At 36.3% G+C, this 24,332-nt stretch overlaps 1 protein-coding gene across 1 annotated transcript; it reads left to right on the top strand.

Annotated features, from left to right (window-relative positions):
• The first annotated feature begins 47 nt into the window (after window positions 1-47).
• Window positions 48-19,002, top strand: DTWD1 (DTW domain containing 1). The gene is made up of 5 exons (XM_006932532.5): window positions 48-186; window positions 3,993-4,311; window positions 8,708-8,851; window positions 9,550-9,796; window positions 18,686-19,002. The coding sequence occupies exons 2-5, from the start codon at window positions 4,048-4,050 to the stop codon at window positions 18,931-18,933; spliced, it is 903 nt and encodes a 300-aa protein (XP_006932594.2). The 5' UTR covers window positions 48-186; window positions 3,993-4,047; the 3' UTR covers window positions 18,934-19,002.
• The last annotated feature ends 5,330 nt before the right edge of the window (window positions 19,003-24,332 follow it).

Genomic DNA, 24,332 nt, shown 5'->3' with positions numbered 1-24,332 from the left:
TTTCGGCGCGGGACCTGCGCGGCGCCGGGCTCTAGCAACGGCCCTAGCAACGGCCGGACTCCTCCCTCCGGTGTCCCCCGGAAAGCGCTCCGCCGCGCCCGCGCGCGGCCTCAGCCGGGAGCGCGCCTCGGGCTCTGGGGGAGCCGAAGACGCGTGGAGCTGTGCGAGGACCCGCGGGCGGTGCAGGTCTGAGTCCCACTCCGATCCCCGGTGCCGGTCTCCTCGCCCCTCTGCGGACCAGTGGTCTGGCCTGAGCCGTGCGTCCTCAGGGAGTGGACGCTCCTTGGCCGGGCCTTAGTGGAGGTTGTGCAGAGTGTCGCCTGTGAGCGGGGCCCTGGTCCCTGTGCGAGCGCTTGCATTTTTTAGGATCCCGCGGGCCCCTTGGGAAAAAGGCTTCTAAATTTTACCTCAAAACAAAACAAAAAATGTTTTCCCCCAACAATTATTTTTCACTGGTTTCCGCGCCAAGGAAAGTCTGTTCTGGCAGGCAGTCCCCAAGGAAGTATTTATTTTTTAGTGTTTGGAGTGGTTTGCGAGGGATTGGTAATCAGGGAAGGAGAAGCTAAGCACAGACAGTGTGCCGTGCAGTGTATTTAACATAATAAGTAGTGGTTACATAATAAGCCAAGGAGTCTGTTTCTTATGTCTGCATTACTTCTTGGGAACATAGGACAAGTAAAGAAGTATATTAATACTTTTAAGATGCCAGTGCATGGAGTTGGATGATAAAATCGCTGCTTAAACCCACAGCGTTTAAGTATTACTTCTGCCCGAAACCGTAGTGTACCATGAAAAACTAAGGCAAGATAAGTCTGCCTACCACATGATGGATGATGTGGGAGAGGCCACTGGTCCTGCATGAAGAGGGTGGCACCTTGGGTTTTTCAAAAATGAATGTTGGACCTGTGTATATTATGTGACCAGGTTCTTCAAAATACTTAAGGAAAAAAAATTAAGGAAAAATGCTTTATCTAGTAGTGACGATCTACAATATGTGGTTGGGGTGTTTTATATAGTATTCCATTGGGAAGTGACTGGTAGCTAGGAACTTTTAACAGTATCGTTTTGCAAAAAAACATATATGTGTATATATATATAATATATAAAATTTGCCATGCTGCCACTTGTGCCAGGTTGCAGATGGCCCATAAAGATGGTTTGTTAGGTTCTTCAGTAGGGAGATTGATACACATGATTTCTTTTTTAGAATGGTTTTGATGTGATAAGGAATTGTGGAATTCCTCCCTTTGCGCAAGACACAGATAGATACGTGAGATCAGTAAAGAATTCTGCTCTTGCGGAGTTGACTGCTAGGAGGGACAGCTTTGCTAAAAGGCAACTAACTACAAAAAGCAGATTTTTCCATGCTAAATAAGTGAAACCAGTAATAAATGGGCAAAGTTAAAGAGATGTTAAGAGGTTGCCATAGAACATCTAGAGTCCTGACTTTGAGACTAAAATAGAGGATTATATGCAAGGTAGAATTGATGGAACTTGGTGAGTGATTAGATTTGGGGAAAAGAGGTTAGAGGGGGAGTAAAAAATTTGTTTTCACCCTAATTTGCAGAATGATGACTGTACCATCAAGGCATTTATTACTTTTTTAGGAGTAAATTCTTTTTATGTTTTCTAAGTAACCCTCAAAACTTTCATCAGTAAACCTCAAAAGAATTTGATGTTCATAAGCATGTTTTGAAGGTTGTGAATTGTTACATTTGCAACAAACTATTTGTACACATTTGAGGCAGGCTATTGGCTAGGTCAGGACCGATGCCCTTGTCATGTGGTTTCGGAGACCTTTGGAGGGAACTGTCCATAACTAACCACTTTTGGCGTCCTTTGTGTGGCCACCACAGCCATAAGTGAGCGTATAGGTGAAACGGGACGGGAGAGCCATAAACATTTCCTTTTCACTGTCTCATAGGTATTTATGTTGTTTGATTTTGTAGAGGAAGGACATTTATATAAGGCTTCACTAATATCCATTTGGCTGTTTGGAAGGCCAAGTGGAATATAGGGGAATATTTCTGAGGCAGAATGCACTTAGAGGGCCCTAGAAAAACTCACAAGTAGTTTTCCACTGAATGTCAGGCAACCACATTGACCTTCTTGACATCCCCAGTAACTGTGTACGTCAGCCCCGTATTGCTTGCGTTCTCTGGTGGCATATGCAAACCTTCTAAATAGTTACTGGAACACCCAGGAAAATGGAGTCAGGTTGAATTAGTCCAGTCCAGTTCCTTTTATAGAATGAGTCCCATGATGAAGTAATTCAAGACTATTAAAACCTAAAAACGTTTTTTCATAAGGACCTCCGGCAACACCAGAGCAAACCCAAACCAAGATTTAGGTGAAACAACTAGCTTCCTAAGTGCAGTAATGGGACCTCTTTTGGCTCATGACAGTTGACCTTTGGTTGCCCAATAAGGGATTTGTAGCTCCGATTTCTGGAGACTAATAGTATCTCTTCCCAGACGTTTAAGGCTGCTCCTGTCCTTAGAATGATTTTTTTTTAATTTTAGTCAAGATTTCTTTACCTGAGTCTGCAGATGGACTTTTAGAGATCTGTAAACCGCATGAAATTGTGTGCAAAATATTGTGTCTGTGTATGCATCCATGTGAGAGGTCTAAGACTCTCTCACATGATCTTAAATGGATCTGAGACTCAAGAAAAGGAGGCAGCTTGGTAAATTTACTTTCAGTAAATTTGGCCAATATATTTTATTTTCCCAGTATATTTTAATGTATTTTTCTTCAATGACAAGCGTCTTTTTTCTTTGGGTCTCAAGCTTACTGGTATTTACAATCTATAAAAAAAAACTCCTGATGAGTAATTAAATTAGTTTTACTAACTTCTTGTTGGTAAATTATGTTGAATATTATGTTCCACTGGACTTTTTGTTCACTTTCTATTTGGGATACCACAGAAAAGTTTCCTGCTGCAGTCACAGCATTTCTTCTCTTAGTGTTTGTACTCAAAGTGCCTGGGGCCTCATAGTTAAACACCACAATGCCATAAGGCTTTATAATGAAAGACTCATTTTACAGCTTTGGAATGCATATCAAATCAAAAGGTCCCCAGTCTCTTTTCTCCCTAAAAAGATAACTGTGCTTACAGAATATTTGAGTAACAGTTTGGACAGCCATTATTCTTTGAAAGAAATATTTAAATGGGAAAGTAATTTTACTATTTTATCTCTAGAAGTGAAGCCTCTGAATGATTTATATTTTTAAAAAGCAGTATGAAATCTTCAAGCGAGAGGACATTAGTGTTACTTTGTAAAATTTTTAAGTTTATAAGATCACACTTTATTTTTCTGGGTATATATTTCACCTTTTGGGATAGTTTACAAATTATAATTGGTAGTAGATGCCTATCCTGTTTTAGTGGATGTTTAGTTATGTTTGTGTGTGTGTTTTAATTTAAGTTGAAGAGGAATATATCTCTTAGAGCATAACCAACTAAATTTTACTGATTTCACTGGAACCTTGTATTTTCATTAGGATTTAGGTTGATATTTGATATCATGTAACATCAGTTTAAAGTCAGAGCCTACAGGGTTGAATACATTCCTGGCTGATACTAACATTAACCATTACATTCCTAAATAAAACAAGAGTCACTAAAAAATGGATTGTTGGTACCTAAGTTTTATATTTAGATAACTTTTCTAAGATAGCATCTTTTTATTTTTATGGAGGGACTGGCCCAGAAGGGTAATATATTGAGATTATTGCTTTTTAATTTTGTATTTTAAATCATGCTAATTTAGTGGCTTAAAAAGCTTACTAACATTTTTAAATAAATATAGCAGCACACAGTTTTTTTTTTTTAATGAAATTTATTGACAAATTGGTTTCCATACCACACCCAGTGCTCATCCCAAAAGGAGCAGCACACAGTTTTAAATTAAATTGAGTGATTTTCTTTGTGGAGACAAGTATAAAATATTTCCTATCTTTATTTTGCCCCCACTTTTTGTTTTTTGCAGCACACCTATGATGTATGTTTTAGAAATAGATGTTAAACTTTGGTTCGAATGAAAAATGTCTGTCAATCCACCTATATTTCTCAAAGACAAAGAAGAAAATAATTCAAAATTTGTGGAAATACAACAGTCACAAACTACTTCCATAGCTGCAGAAGATCCTCTTCAAAACTTATGCCTAGCATCTCAAGAAGTTCTTCAAAAAGCTCAGCAAAGTGGAAGATCAAAATGTCTCAAATGTGGTGGTTCAAGAATGTTCTATTGCTATACATGTTATGTCCCAGTTGAAAATGTACCTATTGAGCAGATGCCACTTGTGAAGGTTGGTAAGAAATTTAGTTACTTGAAAGTAGGAAGAGAGGTTTTAAAAAGACATCGCATATATACCTGCTCTAAAATAATTGATAAGCTTGATAAATAGTGTCATTGTGGAAATGAATACTATTAATAGAAAATTTAAACTTACAGAGTGGTAAATCTATTTCTTTTTCTTGTCTCTGGAATAAGAGATTCACATTGCTAAAATACTTGGGTCTGAGTAGTATTGTTTTGAATGAAATCAGTTACTTTTTCATTAACGATTATAATTCATCTAAAACATAGGAAAAAATATGGCATAAACATGAATAGTACAAGAGACAAGTATATAGCTTGCCTGAAGGAACTTCAAAAACTACTTCAAGGCCTTGGACTTCTTTTTAAAAAAACACATCCTAAAGGAACTAGGATTGATGTTTGTTTAGGTTTTTGTAGAACAAGCTTATTACCCCCATCCTACAGTAGGAGATAGAGCTTATGTCAGTGACCTAAACTAAGTAAACTTGAAAAGGCTACGTATTCATTGGGCCATATTATAATTGTAGTTATTTAAGTCAGATTTTAAAAAATTGATTTGAATTGATTGCTTACACTATACTTTTTCTTGCTTACCAAGATACTCTTGTGTAGGTGAAAGGTGTATAGACCATGATATCTTTGTAATCAAAGAGTTTATTACATGTATGTCAACTTGTCTAACATTTACATGAACTTGGGTAGTAAATCAAATAATGTGTAAAATTTGCTGCCTATTAGGGCTTTAGAGAGACTAAACTCTACACATGGGTTCATTAGAATTTGTTGGTAAGAAAATAAGTTGAAACTATATTCAAAAATATTTAATACGGTGACTTTAAGATTCATTTAAATTTGAAGTAGAATACTTTAATACTTATGTTTTGTTACTTGAATTTCATTTTGGCTTGTATGCTGTCTTGTCAAGTTCATGGTCTCCTGAGAGGTCTAAAATCACACTTACAGGCTATTGGAAAGTTTATTGGTCAAGAAGAAATAGGCATGGAATCTAATCAGCTTCATAGTTACCTTAAAAAAACTGAAAGCTTGAGGAAAATAATTTTTTTTAAGTTTCTTATTATCTTGCAAGAATGTTACATTTCAAAGTATAGCTTTTAAAGTATACACAGAATTATTCTATCTTCTGTTCATATCATAGCCACATAAAGAGAGTATCCTTTTAGAAGTTTTAAGATGTATTGTGTTCCAAAGGATTGAAGATCAGAATAACAAAAGTCATTAACATACTGACTTTTCATAGAAATTTAAGAATAGAGGATTATTTTCCAAATCAGTGACTCAAAACACCATGCCAAGGGTTTGATCAACTCTAAATAGCCTACCGGATCATGCAGAGTTTTTAAAAGTGTTTATATGTTAATGGCCATAGATAAAACTCAGTATGTTAACATATATTAATAGTAATAAAAACTCTGTAAAGTTTTCTTTCTAATGTTTACTTTACTTTTACAAATCATTCAGCATTTGCCTTTAGATAGCCTGCTTGGGAAGGAAAGACGACTACATGATGAGTAAGTGCCTCCCAAGCTTTAAAATTTAGTCTATGGAATAAATTCATAAATACTGATTCTTTTCATGCAGAATATGATTTTTTTAAATGTCATGAGAAATGCATAAGTAAAAGATGCTCTTGGGTATTTTTTAAAAAAGGAGTCTTCCCCCCCCCCAAAAAATCATGAGGTAAAAGAAATCTTCATCTTTAGTAGAGTCCTAGAATTTAATTTTTTTTTAAGGTTCATTCATTTTTCAGAGACAGAGTGTGAGTGGGGTTGGAGCAGAAAGAGAGAGGGAGACACAGAATCCAAAGCAGGCTCCAGGCTCTGAGCTGTCAACACAGAACCCGACACAGGGCTCGAACTCATAGACCGCAAGATCATGACCTGAGCTGAAGTAGGAGGCTTAACTGACTGAACCACCCAGGTGCCCCTAGAACCCTAGAATTTAAAAGACTCTTTTTTGGGAAAGTTGATAATCACACCGGAAAAGGCTTAGGGTACCTGCTAATGGCATTTTAATAAATTGGGGCAGAAAGATTTGGTAAATCTTTTATAGGAATTATAGGTGTTAGAGAACAGATGTTCTTTATGTATTTGAAAACAGAACATCTCTACTTGAACTGTGGTAAACACTGCTGGTGTTACTCTGTACCCTGTCATTATTTAAGAAATATCTTCCTTTAAAATGTGTGAACTAGAGTACAAACAGTATTATTTCCACAATTTGATCTGTGCTTTTGTTTCATAGTAGCAGAAACTTCAGGGACCTATACTGGGTCCCAGGATACTTCTTGAGCACAAAGTTTGCATAATTGTCTTATACTTGTAGAATTTGGTCCATGATAGGCTAGGTACATGACTTTTAAATATATGAGTAACACCTCTGTGTCCTTGATGTAAATGGTACCCTTCAGACATAGCCAGCTAATCAGAAATGTCACCTTTGGAATTTTCAGCTCTACTCATCAGCCATAGAAGAAAGTCAGTTTTACTAGTAATAGAATACTTTGTCACAATGTGCTTTCTTTTTCTTCTTTCCTCTTTCTATCTGCCCTGGGCTAAGATAATGCTGACCTGGGACTGAGAGACCCTGGGGAAAGGGAATGTAGTGTCAACTGAGACTGAGCATCATGAGGAAATTCTGACATAGAGTTCAGCCAGAAGTAGACTGATGTAAAATCATTTGTGAACTGCCTACTTAAATGGTAAATTTTCTATAACTAGAAGTTGGTTTGGTGATTTGAAGCAATTGGCCCTAATTGGTCACTAGGCCCAAGTGGGGAGGGAAGGAGATTTGGCGTTTGAAGCCCTAAATTGAAAACTACTTAGGGTACATATTTATGGCCCTTCTGGGATATATACCCTCCTTTTCCACACAGTCACCCAGAAAAGTAAAGTATGTGCAGTTGGGACCATCTAGTAGCGTGCGGCAACTGCTCCTTTAAAAACCAGCTCTAGAATTAATGATACGTACAACAATATGGATGACTCTCAGAACAATTATTCTGAGTGAAAGAAGTCAGATGAAAAGAGTACATACCATATTTGTATATTAATTTATGAATGATTATTTCAGTAAAAAATACATATTCAAGAACCAAAAAAAACCCCAACAGAAAAAGAAAAGAGCATATACCATATGATTTCATTTATATAAAACCTTAGAAAATGCAAACCTATAGTGATAGCAGAGCAATCATCATTGCCTAGGGACTGTGAGTGGTAGTTGATGGGGAAAGGGGAAGGAGGGAGGCACAAGAAGGCTTTTGGGGGCGACAAATTTGTGATCTTGATTGTGGTGATGAACTCAAGGGTGTTAAAATTCATTATATTGTATACCTTAAATATGTGGCATTTATTATACCTATTTTATCCCTTTATTAAAGCTGTTTTAAAAAACAAAAATAGTTTTGTACTCCAGGGTAAAATAACTTGCCCCAGGATAAATACCCAGAATCCTACCTAAAATCCTGTTTTGGGTAAAGCGGAAGCTGGAAGAGTGTTTATCATAACAAATAAATCATTTATAATCAGTGAAGAATCCAACTTGGAGTTTGTTATATGTTATGTGGGGGATATGACTTGGCTTTCATTTTCATACTCTTGACTGTAGCACCTGTATACGCATTATACAGAAAACTAAAACAAGTCAGTGAAATGATAGTAAAATCTCACTCAAGAAATGCAAGAGAATATTATTTTTACAAAGAGGCAGGACATAATCCATAACAAAGAAACTTTAAGGAAAATAGACAAAATTATTTTGAAGAGAGTTAATTTTTATATAAAGTGTGCACCTCTTGGACCTGTTACTTTTTCCAATTGATGATTATTTCATTTTTGCTGTGAAAGGCCATTGATGAGAATCATGATGTTCACCAACGAAGGGTAATACCTTTGATCTCGAAGGACATGTAGGGAATAAAATTTGACTTGAAGTTTAGATGTGAAGCCTTTGCCCAAACTTATATTTCCTTTTATTGTGTCATAAAATGAACAAACCTAGAGTTTATAGAAATTATAAAAAATGTTCTTGGCACAGATACTGAAATGCAAGGAATTGGACTCCCTGCCTATGTAACGTAAATGAAAATGACCTTGAAACTTTGCTTTAAGAGTAGATTCTATGTTAAAGGAGTTGGAAATAGTTGTTTAGTATGTGATCAACAATATCCAGGAAGAAATTTGGGTTTGCTTTATGGCTCTTAGAATTCTTAATATTCTAGTTTAGAAATGTATAATTTTCAAATTATATTTGTAGGAGCTTAGTGTGAACTTATTATTTTAGCCTTAAAGATTATTTTTATTAACATAAAAATTAGAATTTTTATGTTTCTTGTGTTGATTTCTCTTTTTTTTTAATTTTAGCTTCCACTGAAGATTGACATCATTAAACATCCAAATGAAACAGATGGCAAAAGTACTGCTGTACATGCAAAACTATTAGCACCTGAATTTGTAAATATTTACACGTATCCTTGTATTCCAGAATATGAAGAAAAGGACCATGAAGTAGGCAGCTTATTTTTTTACAACTCTTCACATTAAGTCTAAAAATGAATTTTTTTACTGTTTATTTTTTTTTGAGAGAGAGAGAGTCAGAGTCAGAGTGTGAGTGGGGGAGGGGCAGAGAAAGAGGGAGACACAGAAACTGAAGCAGGCCCCAGGCTCTGAGCTGTCAGCACAGAGCCTGATGTAGGGCTCAAACTCAAGAACAGTGAGATTATGACCTGAGTGGAAGTCGGATGCTTAACTGAGCCACCCAGGTGTCTCTAAAAATGAATTTTAAATTCTATTACCTTTATAAGCTTACTTGAACATAATTTAATATTTTTCTTAATGACCTAGAGTTATTTTTTATAGCAATAAACATACAAATTATTTACTTCATTGGTATCTTCAAAGATCAAATGATTTTAGATTGTTAAGGCTTTTTTGAATCTCGTCTTTCCACTTTATATAGTTTTTCTGCATTATTTCTTCAGGTTTTTACTTACTGCCAATATTACTGTGCCTGCTTTTACTTTCTTCCCTCTCCATTTTCCTGCCTATAGTACATAGAGATCTAATTTGATACGAACTAAGAAACCATATTATGAACATAATGGGAACATATTCAACATGTTTGTTTCTTGTCAAGTTTTAACTCAGAATTTATTCATTTCAAAGATCATAATAGCACACTGCTGACTTAAGTTTCTTTGCTTTAGGTTGCACTGGTTTTTCCTGGACCTAAGTCTATTTCAATAAAAGATCTTTCTTTTCATCTGCAAAAAAGGATTCAAAATAATGTTAGAGACAAAAATGACCCTGAGAAGCCATCTGTTAAACGCAAGAAAACTGAAGAACAGGATTTAAATGACAGCAAGGGCCAAGACACAACACTGAAAAAAATTATATTTATCGATAGCACCTGGAACCAAACAAACAAAATATTCACTGATGAGAGACTTCAAGGTAAGAAAAACAAATTTTTTGTGGATTGCTCTGTCTCCCAACTTTCATTTAAAAAAACTTCAAACCTGCAGATTATTGGAAGAATTGCACTGAATACCCATACATTTTGCCACATTTGTTTTATTCTCTATTATATGTGTGTTTATACTTAGATATATCATTCATTTTTGGTTGAACTGCTTGAAAGTAAGTTGCAGGCTTGGCAACACTTCACCCTTAAATACCTAACTGTACATCTTTTAAGAATAATTGCAAAGTCACAATACCATTATCACTCTAAGCAAATTAACAAAAGTTCTCTAATCTGTAATACAGAACACAGTCCATATTCACATTTCCCTAATCGACCCAAAGTATCTTTTGTAGCTCTTTTTTCCTTCATATCCCATGTAGTTATTAGGCCTCCTCAGTCTGATTTAACATAGAGCTTCTCCTGTTTTTGTTTTCTATGACTTTGGCTGGCGTGAGGAGGACCGGGCAGTTGTCTGAATGCTCCATCATAATTAGATTCACTTCAGTATTTTTGCAAGGATACCTCGTGATAAGGATAAATCTAGGGTTGTCCATGACAATTCCAGTTTATACTTGTTCTGATATGATTATTAATAGCATTCCCTTTCATTCTCAGAAATGAAGCTCTTTAACTTACTAATTATATGATTACCCTATTCATAGGTAAAGTTATATACTTACTGCATCAAATCAAGAGGCATATAATGTAAGTTCCGTTATTGGTAACAACTTTAATTAATTAAAGTGGTGATTGCCAGGTCTCTCCATTATAAAGGTTTGTTTTCTTCTTTGAAACTAGTAGCAGTAACCTGTGGGGTGGCGCTTCGAGACTATAAACTGTCTATTTCCCAACTGCTGTTCACTGAGTGGTTTTAGTATTCATTGAAGACTTGCCTAAATCAGTACTTACATCAAGGATTGCAAAATGATGACATTTCTTTTACATTTGTTAGCTGGCTTTCTTATGTAAAGAACTCTTCTCCACACCCCCCTTCTTTTTTTTCCACTCTCCCCCTGCCCCTTTTTGAGGTCACTGTACATTTTTAGATTTCCTTTTAGTTCATCATACGTAATATGTTGTGATTGTATCTTTTTTGATGCCCACATTGTCTCAACTTTTGCTAGTGGAGGCCTTCAAGCCCTCTCTGTGTCGTGGCCTCATTAGTCTTTTCTAGTACAACAGGATGTCCCAAGTTCACTTGTACTTTTTTCCTGCCCCAGATCTAGAACCAATGATTGATTATACAAAGGAGCTGTGGTTCTTTTTAGTGGGGACTAATATTAGAAATCAAGAGCTAGTAAACTTATTACAACTTGGATGTCATTGCTACAGTGGATAGAGCCAAGGAAAATGCACATATATCATGAGTTCACATGGATAGTTCCAATTCCAAGATTTAACTTCCCAGGGATTTTCTTTCTTTTGTTTTACCTTTGTATGTCTCTGTCTCTTAGAGTGAAAAGTTTAGTTCCTAATAAAATGGTTTAAAAGAGTTTCTTCACTTGCCCAACCAGCACAGCTAGTAATTTGAAGAACAGGAACTCATGTTACCTCTCTTGTTTACTTGCACCTTACTTAGTTCTTCAGGGTTTTTCAGTAGTTTCTCTAAATACTTTAGATTTATTTCCAGCTCTTGATAGCTTTGTTTGTGTACCATGTTTGATTAGAAGGCAAGAGAGCTACCCAGTTGGTTTTAGACAGTTGCCAAAACAGTTTCAACCTGGGAGACCCTTTCTCAGGCTATTGTTAAAAATGCACATCACCTAGAAAAGAAAGTTTATGACACTTCTTTGGAGTTTAACTTGTGTTAACTAATCTCAAACTAACGTGAGTGACAATACTAGATTTAATTTACATAGTTCATACCTCTGAGGTCAACATACATGTTGGTAAGATTGCTTTGTCATTCTAATTGTGTGCATACCTGTGTGTTTGTTGGTGAGAATGATAAGCAGAAAGATAGAGACAGAGAAATTGTGTGTGTGTGTGTGTGTGTGTGTGTGTGTGTGTGAGAGAGAGAGAGAGAGAGAGAGAGAGAGAGAGAGAGAGAGAGAGAGAGAGGGAAGGGGGGGGAAGTGGGAAGGAGAGAGACAGAGGAACTACAGGACCTAGAAGAATCTTTTTGCTGATATTTAATAGAGGGATGGAGCCCTAAGGCCCGACTCTTTGGAGCACTCCCTGCCACACTGCATTGGATGGTTACAGCAGCACCTTATTCCTCAGTTTGAAGATTTTTCTGAACTACTTTCTTTACAATTATCTTATATGGTAATTGAAAGGATCAAATGAAAGAACATGAGTGAAAGCAGTTAAAAAAACTATAAAAGGAATTATTGAGGCACAATTCAAAAATCTGTTTTCAGAGTGTTCATATTTGAAATTAAGGCTTCAAATCAGATTTGTACCAAAATTTCTGTTATTCCTTTCCAGATCACATAGTAGGTATCCTGTATTTTTAAAAGGGGATTTCTTAAGTCCTTCAAAACCATGAAATCTGCATGTCCTACTTCAACCCCTCTCCCTTCTAGTGCCTTATTGCACCACAGGGACTACTTCAGGCTTTGCACATACTTAACAATCTCTGTATACGTGAAAAAACAGTTTCCAGAAAAACCAAATTACTTCCTCAAGACACAATCCATGTTTGCTATAAATCATTGCCTTTGGGTTTTAAAACATTTTATCATTTGATGGGATTAAACTGAACAAACCAGCTTTTTTTTTCAATATATGAAATTTATTGTCAAATTGGTTTCCATACAACACCCAGTGCTCATCCCAAAAGGTGCCCTCCTCAATACCCATCACCCACCCTCCCCTCCCTCCCACCCCCATCAACCCTCAGTTTGTTCTCAGTTTTTAACAGTCTCTTATGCTTTGTCTCTCTCCCACTCTAACATCTTTTTTTTTTTCCTTCCCCTCCTCCATGGGTTTCTTTTAAGTTTCTCAGGATCCACATAAGAGTGAAAACATATGGTATCTGTCTTTCTCTATATGGCTTATTACGCTTAGCATTACACTCTCCATTTCCATCCACGTTGCTACAAAGGGCCATATTTCATTCTTTCTCATTGCCATGTAGTACTCCATTGTGTATATAAACCACAATTTCTTTATCCATTCATCATGAACACACCAGCTTTAAACCTCAGATAAAACCCTCAAATGTAATGTATTGGAAATTGTTTCGGTTATCTTATGAATGCAGAGGTTAAGAATCTCTTTAACAATGTAGAAACATACTGTTTTACCACATTTTACAGAGAAATAGCTCTGAATGTTTTACTCTTGGCAAGATAAAACATTTGAAGGTTGAGCACATAATTTAATCATAAAATGTGAACTTACACGTGAAGAGTGATAATAACATTCTTGAAGATTCACCATAGGAAGCCTTAGAAGAAGGTGGTGAGGAAGGATGGCTACTTTTGTTGGAGAGGCAGTCCAAATTATAAAAACTGGGATTATATTATAATTTGTTTTATGGGTACCTGGGTGGCTCAGTCAATTAAGCATCCAACTTCAGCTCAGGTCATGATTTCATTGCTCCTGGGTTCGAGCCCGGTGTCAGGTTCTGTGCTGACAGCTCAGAGCCTGGAGTCTGCTTTAGATTCTGTGTCTCCTTCTTTCTCTGCTGCTCCCCATTCATCCTCTGTCTCTGTCTCTGTCTCTCTCTCTCAAAAATAAATAAACATTTAAAAACATTTTTTTTAATTAGCCAGCCATCTCCCTTCATTTTGACTGTATTGATACAATGTTTAAAGTGACTGCTTTTTTTTTTAGATTAAAAGCATTGCCTGAACTGTAGTCAGTGTGTAAGTGAGTGCCGTATTATATACTGCCTCATTCAGTCCTCACAATGACAGTATGAGGATAGCTCAAGATTTTTACTCTTACTTTTCAGTTGAAGAAATTCAGCCAATAATTTTGAAGGGAAAAGCCATTTATAATTATCTGCTTTAAAATTCTGCTAAAAAAGATTTGCTGATTTCATCATAAAATTATTGTCAAAAAATGCTAGCAAAAGAATTTTTTAATATATGTGTTGAGCTTTTAAAAATAAATATTTTCTATATAATCCCATGCCTGTGTTTTTCAGTGTGTTTTCAAAGGTTCTATATACTAATAAGAAAATCATTAAAACAGGATGGATTAATGGTAATAATCACTAACTCTTGATTTTTATACTTAACATTTTAGAACATATTAGGTGTATTAGAAACCAGCATTATTTAATAGTTACTTTTGGTTTGTTTTTTAGAAATTGCATTGTGATATCAAATCCTATGTTAACATTTTAATTGTACTAATTAGGACATTTTCAAATGTTTGCCTTTACTTCTTGGATATAGTTAACATTAAAACAAATAGTCAAAAGAGTTTGGTTTGGGTCGTTACAACTTTTGTGTATCTTTGAATCAAAGTGATTCACACTGAAATATTTTCAGGGCGCCTGGGTGGATCCATTGATCAGGTCATGATCTCACAGTTTGTGGGTTTGAGCCTGGCATCAGGCTCTGTGCTGACAGCTCGGAGCCTAGAGCCTGCTTTGGATTCTGTGTCTCCCTCTCTTCTGTCCTTCCCTTGCTCATACTCTGTCTCTCTATCTCTCTCAAAAATAAATAAAACATTAAAAAAATCAAATTGGAATATTTTCAAAATACCCAGATAGAATACTTTAAAGGTTGTGATTTGTCCATTTATTCAGTAATATTTGTTGAACACCTGCTCCTGGATAGGTGATGTCCTAGATTGGGGGATAGAAAGGAGAATAGAGCAATCTCTCTACTCTCTAGTTGATCACAGTGGTTATTAGTTAGGGTTGTGTCTCCCCATATGAAACAGAAACCCAGATGGAATCTTAAAACAAGTAGTGAGTTTACTTTTCATGGGTAAAAGTCCAGAAATAGGTAGTCCAAGCTATTATAAGGACTTCACAATGCCTGTAAAGATTCATACTCATTCCATTTTATTCCTCCATCACTTTAATCCTTGTAAGATAGCTGCTAGGTCCCAAGACAAACCATATATATTCCAGTTGTTATATGCCCACTGAGTCTGGCTCTTTCATTAAAAAATAAATATATAATATAATAATAGCTTTCTTGGAATTTCCTCCTAGGAGTTTTCATTTTTCCTTCTTTGGCCAGAATGGTTCACATGACCACTCTGGCTATGAGTAGAGCTGGGACATAGTTTTTATTTTTAGCTGGACACTTGCCATACTGAACAGGATTGAGGTTTGTTAATATTGAGAGAAGGAGAACATGAATATTGAGAAGATAGTGGACATTGTCTGCCATGTAATCTATTACAGGAGGCAGACAAGTAAGCAGGTAAGAAAATTCAATAAATTTTAGATGCAGGGGTAGCATTGAGGAGACACAATCCTGTTCTTCGTGGATTCCCTGAAGGATTAACTGTTTCTGTTGAAATCTTGATGGATAAAGGGCTGAGGCCTGGGCAGTTCAGTCAAAGGGAATGGCATATACACAAAGATATAAAAACATCATTTTACGTTCAGGACACTGAAAAAGTTGAATATGGTGTAGAATGTGTACGTATATAAGAATGGTAGGAGAAATAACTGTGAAGAAATACAAACTGTGAATGCCCTTGAATATCATGCCTGGGAATTCGGTCTTTTTTTTCCACAGGTGCTATGACACTTGTAGAGAATTTAATGCCAGACATTGACATGATTAGATTTGTATTGTAAGCCTAATGGGAAGAACAGGGCTGGGACCTGACTTCTGGCTCTCATTCTGCCACTAAATAGGCAAAGGTGTTATTTATATTACTTTTTAAACTAAGTTATAACACATGTGAAAGAACATATATATATAATATAATGTTATAGCACATGGTGATATAATGAATAATTAAGAACCCAGGCACCAGAATTGTATCAATAACTTATCTACCTATGTTCTTCCCTGCGTGACTCCACTTCTCCCCTGATCAGAGGTAACTTTTCTCCTGAATTATGTTTTCATCATTCCTTTGTGTTTTATTTATATGCATCAGTTTTCATAATCTTTGTTATTTAGTTTTTTATTTTGACCTGCATGTTGTATTCCCGGGGACCTGCAATCTAAAGTCACCATTTTGTTTCTAAGGTTAACCCCTGTTGTTACATGATTAACATAGTTTATTCATTTTCACTGCTGTGTATTATCTGTGTGAATATACTACAGTTTATCTAGTCTCCTATTGATGAAACACTTGAGTTAATTCTAGTTTCTGCTCTTACAAATTATGCATCTGCGAATACTCTTATGCATGTACAAGGTTCCTTAAGGAAACATACCTTGAAATGGAATCGTTGGGTTGTTGCATATGAGAATGCCCACTTCTACAAGGTAATGCCAACTGTTTTCCAAAGTGTGGGTATACAGATTTATACACCCGTCATTAATGTATAAGAGTCCCCATTGATCCATGATGCCTCCTATCTTGGTATTGTCAGATGTTTGATTTTTGCCAGTCTAGCAGGTATAAAGTGGCATCTCATTGTGATCATAATTTGCCTTTCCCTTAGTTAATAATTGGATTGAGCATCCTTTTGTTCATTTATTTGGCCACACGCATCCCGTTCTGTGAAACAATTATGTGCATCTTTCTAATTTTTTAAAATTGATTTGTAGGAATTCTTTAGATCTACTAGAATGTAGATAATAATGTTTTGAAATATCTCCTTGTAGCTTATGACTCATCTTTTAAATTTCTTTATGGTATCTTTTGAGGAATAGAAATTCTTGATGTAGAATTCAATCTTTCATGTTGAGCACTTGCTATGTCTTGTATAAATCCTCTCTACCCTAAGATACTATATTTTTAGTAATTTGTTTATTGATTTTAAAAGTATTTTCTCTGTAAGTAATGTCAATTGTGTTTCTTCCTTTCCAGTTCTTACACATCTAATTAATTTATTGTTTTTTTACTGTGTCAGCTCAGACCTCCGGGTTGACCCTCCGATGTTGAGGGAAGCCCTGTAGACAGACTGTAGAGGTCATCCTGTATTTCAGTCTCAGAATCTTTTACATGGAGGAGTTCATCTATTCATGTTTGCTATGAGTATTGATATTTTGGGATGTATTTCTACCATCTTAATTTTATTTGTCCTGTTGTTTACTTTTTTTGTTGTTGACTTTTTTTCAAGTTTTTATCTTTTTCCATTCTGTAATATTCCTATTTTGGTTCTTTTAGAAAATTGTACTCTGCACATGCGACTTATTTTAAGTCAAACAGTATTTTAAACAAGATTTTAATCTTCCCTTTTGAACACGCTAAGCACTTAGCAGACAATGTTTGATTCAACTTCCTCCTTGTTCACTAAGTTACTGTTATTTTCTTCATTATTTTTGTTCTGTCCTTTATCTTCAGCCCGCAAATTAGATATGGTTATTGTTTTTGTTTCATTCAGGTAGCATTTATTTGGATTTGCATAGATGTTTATTGTTTTCTTTGCTCACCTTTCCTTTAACCCAGACTGTCTTTGCTGAAATACATTCCTTAGCAATTACTTTCATTTGGTTTCCTGTTGGCATATGTTCAGTTTTTGTTACTTTACTAATGTTTTCATTCCTGTTGTTAATATATAGTTCTGCTGAGTACACAATTTGAGGTTGTTAGTTTTTTCTCTTGACACTTTGAAGGTTTTATTCTGGAGTCTTCAGTACTTTACTATTGCTAATAAAAAGTCTCCTATCATTCCCGTTACCATTCTTTTGTATACGATCTGCCACTTCTTAATCCCTGCTTTAAAAATCTCTTTAACTTTGCTCTTTTGCAGTTATACTATTGTGTGATGGATCTAGGCCTTGATTTCTGTAGATTTATTCTGCTTGAGATACATTATTTCATGGATCTGTGGCTTTGCATTTTTAAAAATAGTCTATGGAAAAGTCATGGACATTATCTCTTTAAATACTATCTCTCCTCCATTCTCTGTTCTCTCCCCCTGCAAGTCCTATGTAGACATTTGATCCTCCTTATCTCTTAAAAATCTTAATATTTTACAGTATTTTATTTCTTGTCATTCTTTGCTGCATTTCTGAAGTAGCTTTTAGGTTAAAGAGAGGTGGGATAGTAGGGAATCATCGGTAACTCAGAAGTTCCTTATCTGGGTAGGGAGGCTCATTTTAATACTCCCTTCTCCCTTTAATACTACTTTCTCACTTTGAAATAAATCTGCTTTATAAAAAGTATAGCAAAATAAATATAATGTGAATCTAAGTAGTGGTCTAAGGTGCTAAAAGCATTTTGGGTTTGTGTGTTCACATCTGAGTTTTAAGAGGTCAAAGAACTGTTCTGTGATTTCATGAATCATTTCCTCTTTAAATGCACAGGAGTAAGACATTCTAGCTGACTGTGTCATTGAGGCCTCATGTACAGATGTGGCAGAGCCAAAGAAACAACATTAGGTACTCTGTTCATGAATATATAGCCAAAAAGTGATAATCCAGAAGTCAACTTTAACTATATTAAGGACCATTAACTTGCCTATCTCTCCCAGTGAGTTTTAGAATGATGTTTGAAATGTCAGTTTATCAAGGAAATGAAACCTTCTGAATATTGGTGAATTTAGTCCTGTCACTGGTTAAAATGTAAAAAGACACTGGTAGATAGAAAATAGCATCTTGATTACTTTTAACTCATGGTTGCAAGTTCTAAGATTTATGTATAAGATTTTGTTCTGTGTTTTATACTGCTTCTGTATTTACCTTAATGCATTTAAGAAAATACCCTATTTGGTTGGGGTTGAAGGAACTTGTGTATTCTCTTAAAAAAAATTTCTTAAAATAATTAAAAGAAATTATTGTGCCAGATCCTGTGGTTAATAAAAAATATTTATACTTATTTGTTTTTGGCAGGACTGTTACAAGTTGAGTTGAAAACAAGAAAAACTTGCTTTTGGCGCCATCAAAAAGGAAAGCCAGACACCTTCCTTTCCACAATTGAAGCTATTTACTACTTTCTAGTAGACTACCATACTGATATATTAAAAGAGAAATACCAAGGACAATATGACAATCTCTTATTTTTCTACTCTTTTATGTACCAGCTGATAAAGAATGCCAAATGTTCTGGAGACAAGGAAATGAGAAAACTTATCCATTAGTTTTTAAAAAGCTACTTATGTCATTTTATTTTGCTAAAAATCAATAAACCTTTACTTGTGCTTTGTTTATTCTTAGGAAATATTAATATATAATGTCTGTTAGATCACTTGAGAAAATAAGGTTTCATTCATTTACCTCATTTTCTAAGGGAATTTTTAGAGATAGTATTGACTGAAACACTCATTTCAGAAGTTATTTGCTCAAGTTGGGTATATCTCAGTTCATTACTACATTTTAATATAATATATGTTATATTTATGTAATTAGATATAATAGTTGTTTAGGGATCTTCATATTTTTCTGTCTATACCCACTACCACATTTGGAGGTAGATGGGATCAGAATCTCCTCACTGAAAATGAAGTCATAAATACTTGGCTTGAGGTTTGTGGCAAACATAGGCAGAACTAGACTTGCAACTTTAGTGGCTAGGGCTGTTTCTGTAAGTCCACACTGCCTGTGATGGACATTTGTTGCTTTTTACATTTGCCTGACATCTTTTTTAGGCAGAAATTACTGGCAGTCATGTCCTACCGTGGGTAAGGACATATGACCCAGTTTAGCAAACGGAGTGCCTGGTGGTTGAGCCAAGGATGAGCACATGACCCAGCATCCTTTCTGACAAGTGATGTGAGTGCTGTAGGAGATAGGGTTTATTTTTCAAAAAGCAATATGGTGCACAGATTCTAGAGCTAGCTACTTGAATTTAAATCTTAGCTTTTCTTCTTCCTCTTACCAGTCATATGTCAGTTGCTTCATTTCTAAAGAGATGATAGTACAGTTGCCACCTTATAGCATTATCGTGAGGATTAACTGAGTTAATGTATCTAAGGAGCTTTCAACAGCACCTGTCTATACTCAGTGCTATATATGTGTCTATTCTTTTTATTGTTTTATTTGAAATTGTGAGCTAACCATGCTATAACCCTAGAGCTGCTGATGGCATCTGTGCTGCAGATGGTGGGAACTCGCCTTAGAATGAAGCCAGCGGAGGAAAATGGAGTGGAGAGATAAGACTGAGTCCTGAGGACATCATTTAATCACCTAATCTAGCTGCTTGTGAAAGGATCCCTACTGTGCTGAATAGCCTTTATTTGCCCCTTTAGATTCATCCACCACCCTTTTCCATTCTGCTCTCTTCTCTGAGGTAGGTTCCCTTGCCCTCTGGCTTTCGGTTAGGTTCAACAGATGAAAGCACTAGCAAGAGACTGGAGGTTGAAAGGAAAATGAAGCTGTGTTAATTTATTTCCCTGGCTCCTTACTTGCCAGGTCACCATGGATTGGCTGTGTCCCTCTACAGAAGACCATCCTATCAGGCATCTCTTTCCAGGCAGTTATTCAAGTTACCTCTCTAATTTCAGGTCCCTGTTCCGTTACGGGAAGTAATGGCTCCCAGTTGTAACTAGCCCCAGAGTAGTTCATTACTCCTTTTTGGTCTCCCTAAACCCTACCTACACATTTGTAAATTGTCATTTTATTATATTCTTCTCCCATGCCCGTATATGAAGTTGCCCTCTGTTTCTTTCTGGGATCTTGACTGATAAATTGAACCATGTGGATGCTAGCAATAACTGTATGTTTATCAAAGTATATTCATTGTGACATATGACATGTTTTATGAAAAAATGAGTCATTGGTTAAAATTGTTTGCTGCACATTATATTCCCCTCTTAGAGATTCAAAAGGTACAGCTCAAAAGTGCTGAAAAGTCTTCAAGTAAACATTTTGAATTTATTTAAGTTAGTATTTCTTAAACTTATTTGAGTGAGTAATGCCTACTCACATCCTGTGGATACAGGATATTTGCAACATTATAATTTAGAGCAATTCCTGATTATATAGGCAGCTGTGACCTAAAGAGACTAAGTAGGTTGCCCATATGTCACACAGTTAGTGGTAGAACCTGGGACTTCTGATTGGGTTTATTGAAGTCACCATTTTATTATGCTATTTATAAAAAGTAATGTGGATTATATATGATTTGAACGTTTTTAGTCCTATAGTCTGAGCCAAACACATCAACTGGCTTGCCTATTTAGCATTTATTTTATAAGAATGGAATTAAAATGGATTTCTTCATGTTTAGAATTTGGTCCTGGGAACAGAGGAAGCCCTGAATTGATTTAAGCAGGGCCAAAGTTGGATTTCTCTGGGCTAGATTTGGACTTACTTGAGCCAAAATCTATTGCCACTTAATAGGCTCTACAAACCAACTGAACATAACAGGTAAGAGGGAGGGGATTTAACCCCAAATCACAGCTGGCATAAGAAAGATGACCCGCATACTTTGTAAAAGCCTGATTTATAATTAAGGCCAGATAAAATCTCAAGTTTTTTCCCAGTAAAACAATAATACCTTTTAGAACAATGAATTGTTTTGTTTTTCTTTGGTATGTTAAGATGTAAAAATGTCCCTAATTCTTTACTTTTCCCTGTATTCATGGTCCTTTTTCATTCTTCTTTGAAGTACCCTTTCACTCTGATTCTGGGCCATATTTATTTCCAAAGGTCTAGTGTGTTTTTACTTTTCTGCTATTGCCATAAGCACATTTGTGCCTGGGTTAGTCTGCTGGAAAATTAGGCACTCATGGAGCAGAGCCAAGTTGTTGGTTACCCCAGCTGAATCCTGTCTAGATTAGCTGACAGCCAGTCAACCCCCAGATATGTGAACGATCTTCACCAGGATCAAGAGAATCACCTGACAGTTTTCTGATTCCAGATGTATGAGCAAGGGATGTCCATTGTTATGCCATTGACGTTTTCAAGCTGTTTATTAGATAGCATTATTGTGCCAATAAATACTTTATCTTTGGGTACAGTATCAGACACATATTCCTCAAGTGCCTTCTCAGATTCTTGGCCCCACTGTTTCCCAGGCCACTAACCACTTGCTTTGCCATAACTACCACCCTACATAGACTGACAGACTGCCAGCAGGCTTGTGTGACCTCTGCCTGAGGTCAGCTAGCTACATTCTTAGAATCCCTGGCCTATCTCAACACTTCTGCACTCTAGGAAGCACCATATCACAGAGTCTCCCCAGCGACTGTCAAGAGGGCCAGGGGATGCATGTGGAAGAGCAGTGAACCATCTGTTCGGAAAATTTGGATCAGTGAACTAAAAGAGGCTGTCAGATAAATTTCTCTCTTTCTTCTGAAAGACTGCTTTGAGGCACAGTGTTTAACCCCCCTGCCTAGAAATATACCATGTAGCTGGGCAAGTTTATTTGCCAAGTGAGTGGCAATGTCTTCGTGGCTTTTGATGAAACAGAAACCAAGTGCTATACAGTAACATCAATGTGCATTTGCTTCTCATCCTTGCTAGCCTTTCTTCCTTGGTTTCACTGGCATGGATTGCCTCTTCTAATAAAGTGATAGATTAAATTTTTATTTTAGTCTCTCTTCTAGGACAGCCACATATTTTAGTCCAGATTTGGTGAGGAAAGCAGATTCATAACAAGTATTACATGAATAAAGAGGTTTAATAAAGGAATTAGGGTTCACCCAAATATGGGAGTTGCTGTAGGAGTAAAGGTCTCGAAGACTGAGCACAAGAGTATTAGAGAAACAGTCATTAACCAGTTCAGCCAGAGATTCTCCAAGTACTCATGACTGTTCGTAGACCTCTATGTCTTGAGCATATAAATCTTATATTAATCCCTTAATCATTCTGGTAGTTCTTTAGTTCAGGGGAAAGGCATCCCCTTCATCCCTTCAGAGGTCTTAGAAAAATGAGTGTATTGTTATACCCTTTATTGGGTCTTTTTCTTGAGGCCATGGTAATAGGCAGGACCCTGGATTTGATCTTTGTCTTAAGGCTACATTTAACTTTCACACATTTGATTTGGTGAAAAACATTTCATTTTGCAGCCCTGCCCATCTTAGGCTCTGTATTCTCTTTCAAATCTGTGTACCCACCTCTTTATTTTTGAGCTGTCTCTTTGAGTAAGTACCTTGTCAGTTGCAGCTAATAGCAGCCAGCTTTTTTTTTTTTTAATTCTGCCTTAAAATCTCACCCAATGCCATGAGTGCATTAGGTATATTTTCTGTGTCTCATGTTATTGCAGGCAATAATTTTACCAAAATTTTGCCTCCAAATACGGACAATTAAAATACTCTAGTGAAAAGTATGGCTAAAACACTTAATGAGCCCACAATGAAGACCACCAGACCGAAAATCAACACCCATAAATAAGAGCCAGGTACCACTAGACACCTGGTGAAAGCCTCCAAATAGCAAAGAGGGGCTCAGTTAACAAGCAGGGGAAAAAATCCAAAGGAAACAGACAAGCTGAGAACAAATGAAAAAACACTACGTATCTTAAAAAAGAGATTATATTGTACAGCTGTGTGATAGTATAACACAAAACAAGAATGTGATCGTATAACAGTAAACAAAAATGGGATCCTATAAATTGGAAAATATGATTGCTGAAATCAAAATTCAGTATAACGGCTGGAAGATAAAATTCGGCATAAGAATGGAAAATTGTTAAGTTCCAGTAAAGTCCAACCTTAGTTGAAAGTTGTACTTGAAACCATAAGCTACATGTTAACATTGTATTTAAAAAAAAACTTGCGGGTGGGGGGGGGAGTTATTTACCGACAATAGAGGTAATATTAGCCATTACTCTTTGTTGTAAAGAAGAAAATTACACATAACACCCACCAGAGAGCATCCACTACTGAAGAGTCACTAACAGTAAAGAAGACTGAACAAATTGCCCAGTTGACATCATCCATCCTTCCTTGGCTGTTAGTCACCCAATGCTAGCACAATGGGCACATGAATGGAGTGTCTGCTGTGGAAGGGATGAAGACTGACCATGGGTTCAACAGCATGAATTTCCTCTGATCAAGGCTGATTTAGCTCTTGTTGCTGCTGAATGCCCAACCTACCAGCAATAGAGAACAAGACTGAGTTGCCAATGTAACATTCCTCATGACCAAATGCCAAGTTGGCCACATTAGGTCCCTTCTATTCTGGAGAGACCAGAAGTTCCCTGTCACAGAAATAGACACATATTACAGGTATGGGTTTGCTTTTTCTGCCCACAGAACCTCATCCAATACCACCATCTGAATGCTCATATAATACTAGATTCACTAGCATGGGATTTCACATAATATCACATCAAACCAGGGAACATGTTTTACAGAAAAGGAAGTACAAGAGTGGTCCCATATCCACAGGACATTGACATTGTCATTGACAATATCACATATCACACCACCCAGAAGCTGCCAGCCTGACAGAGCATTGGAACAACCTGCTGATGGTACAGCTGAACAACAGTTCTGTGACAAGACTGTGCAAGGACGCCATACTAAATATGTATTATATGCATTGGATCAAAGATTATTATATGGCACTGTGCCCCAATACAGAAAACATGGGT

The sequence above is a fragment of the Felis catus genome, chromosome B3, assembly GCF_018350175.1.
Source record: "Felis catus isolate Fca126 chromosome B3, F.catus_Fca126_mat1.0, whole genome shotgun sequence".
NCBI lineage: Eukaryota > Metazoa > Chordata > Mammalia > Carnivora > Felidae > Felis > Felis catus.
Note: the sequence above shows the minus strand (reverse complement) of the source record. Positions and strands in the feature narration are given on the sequence as shown.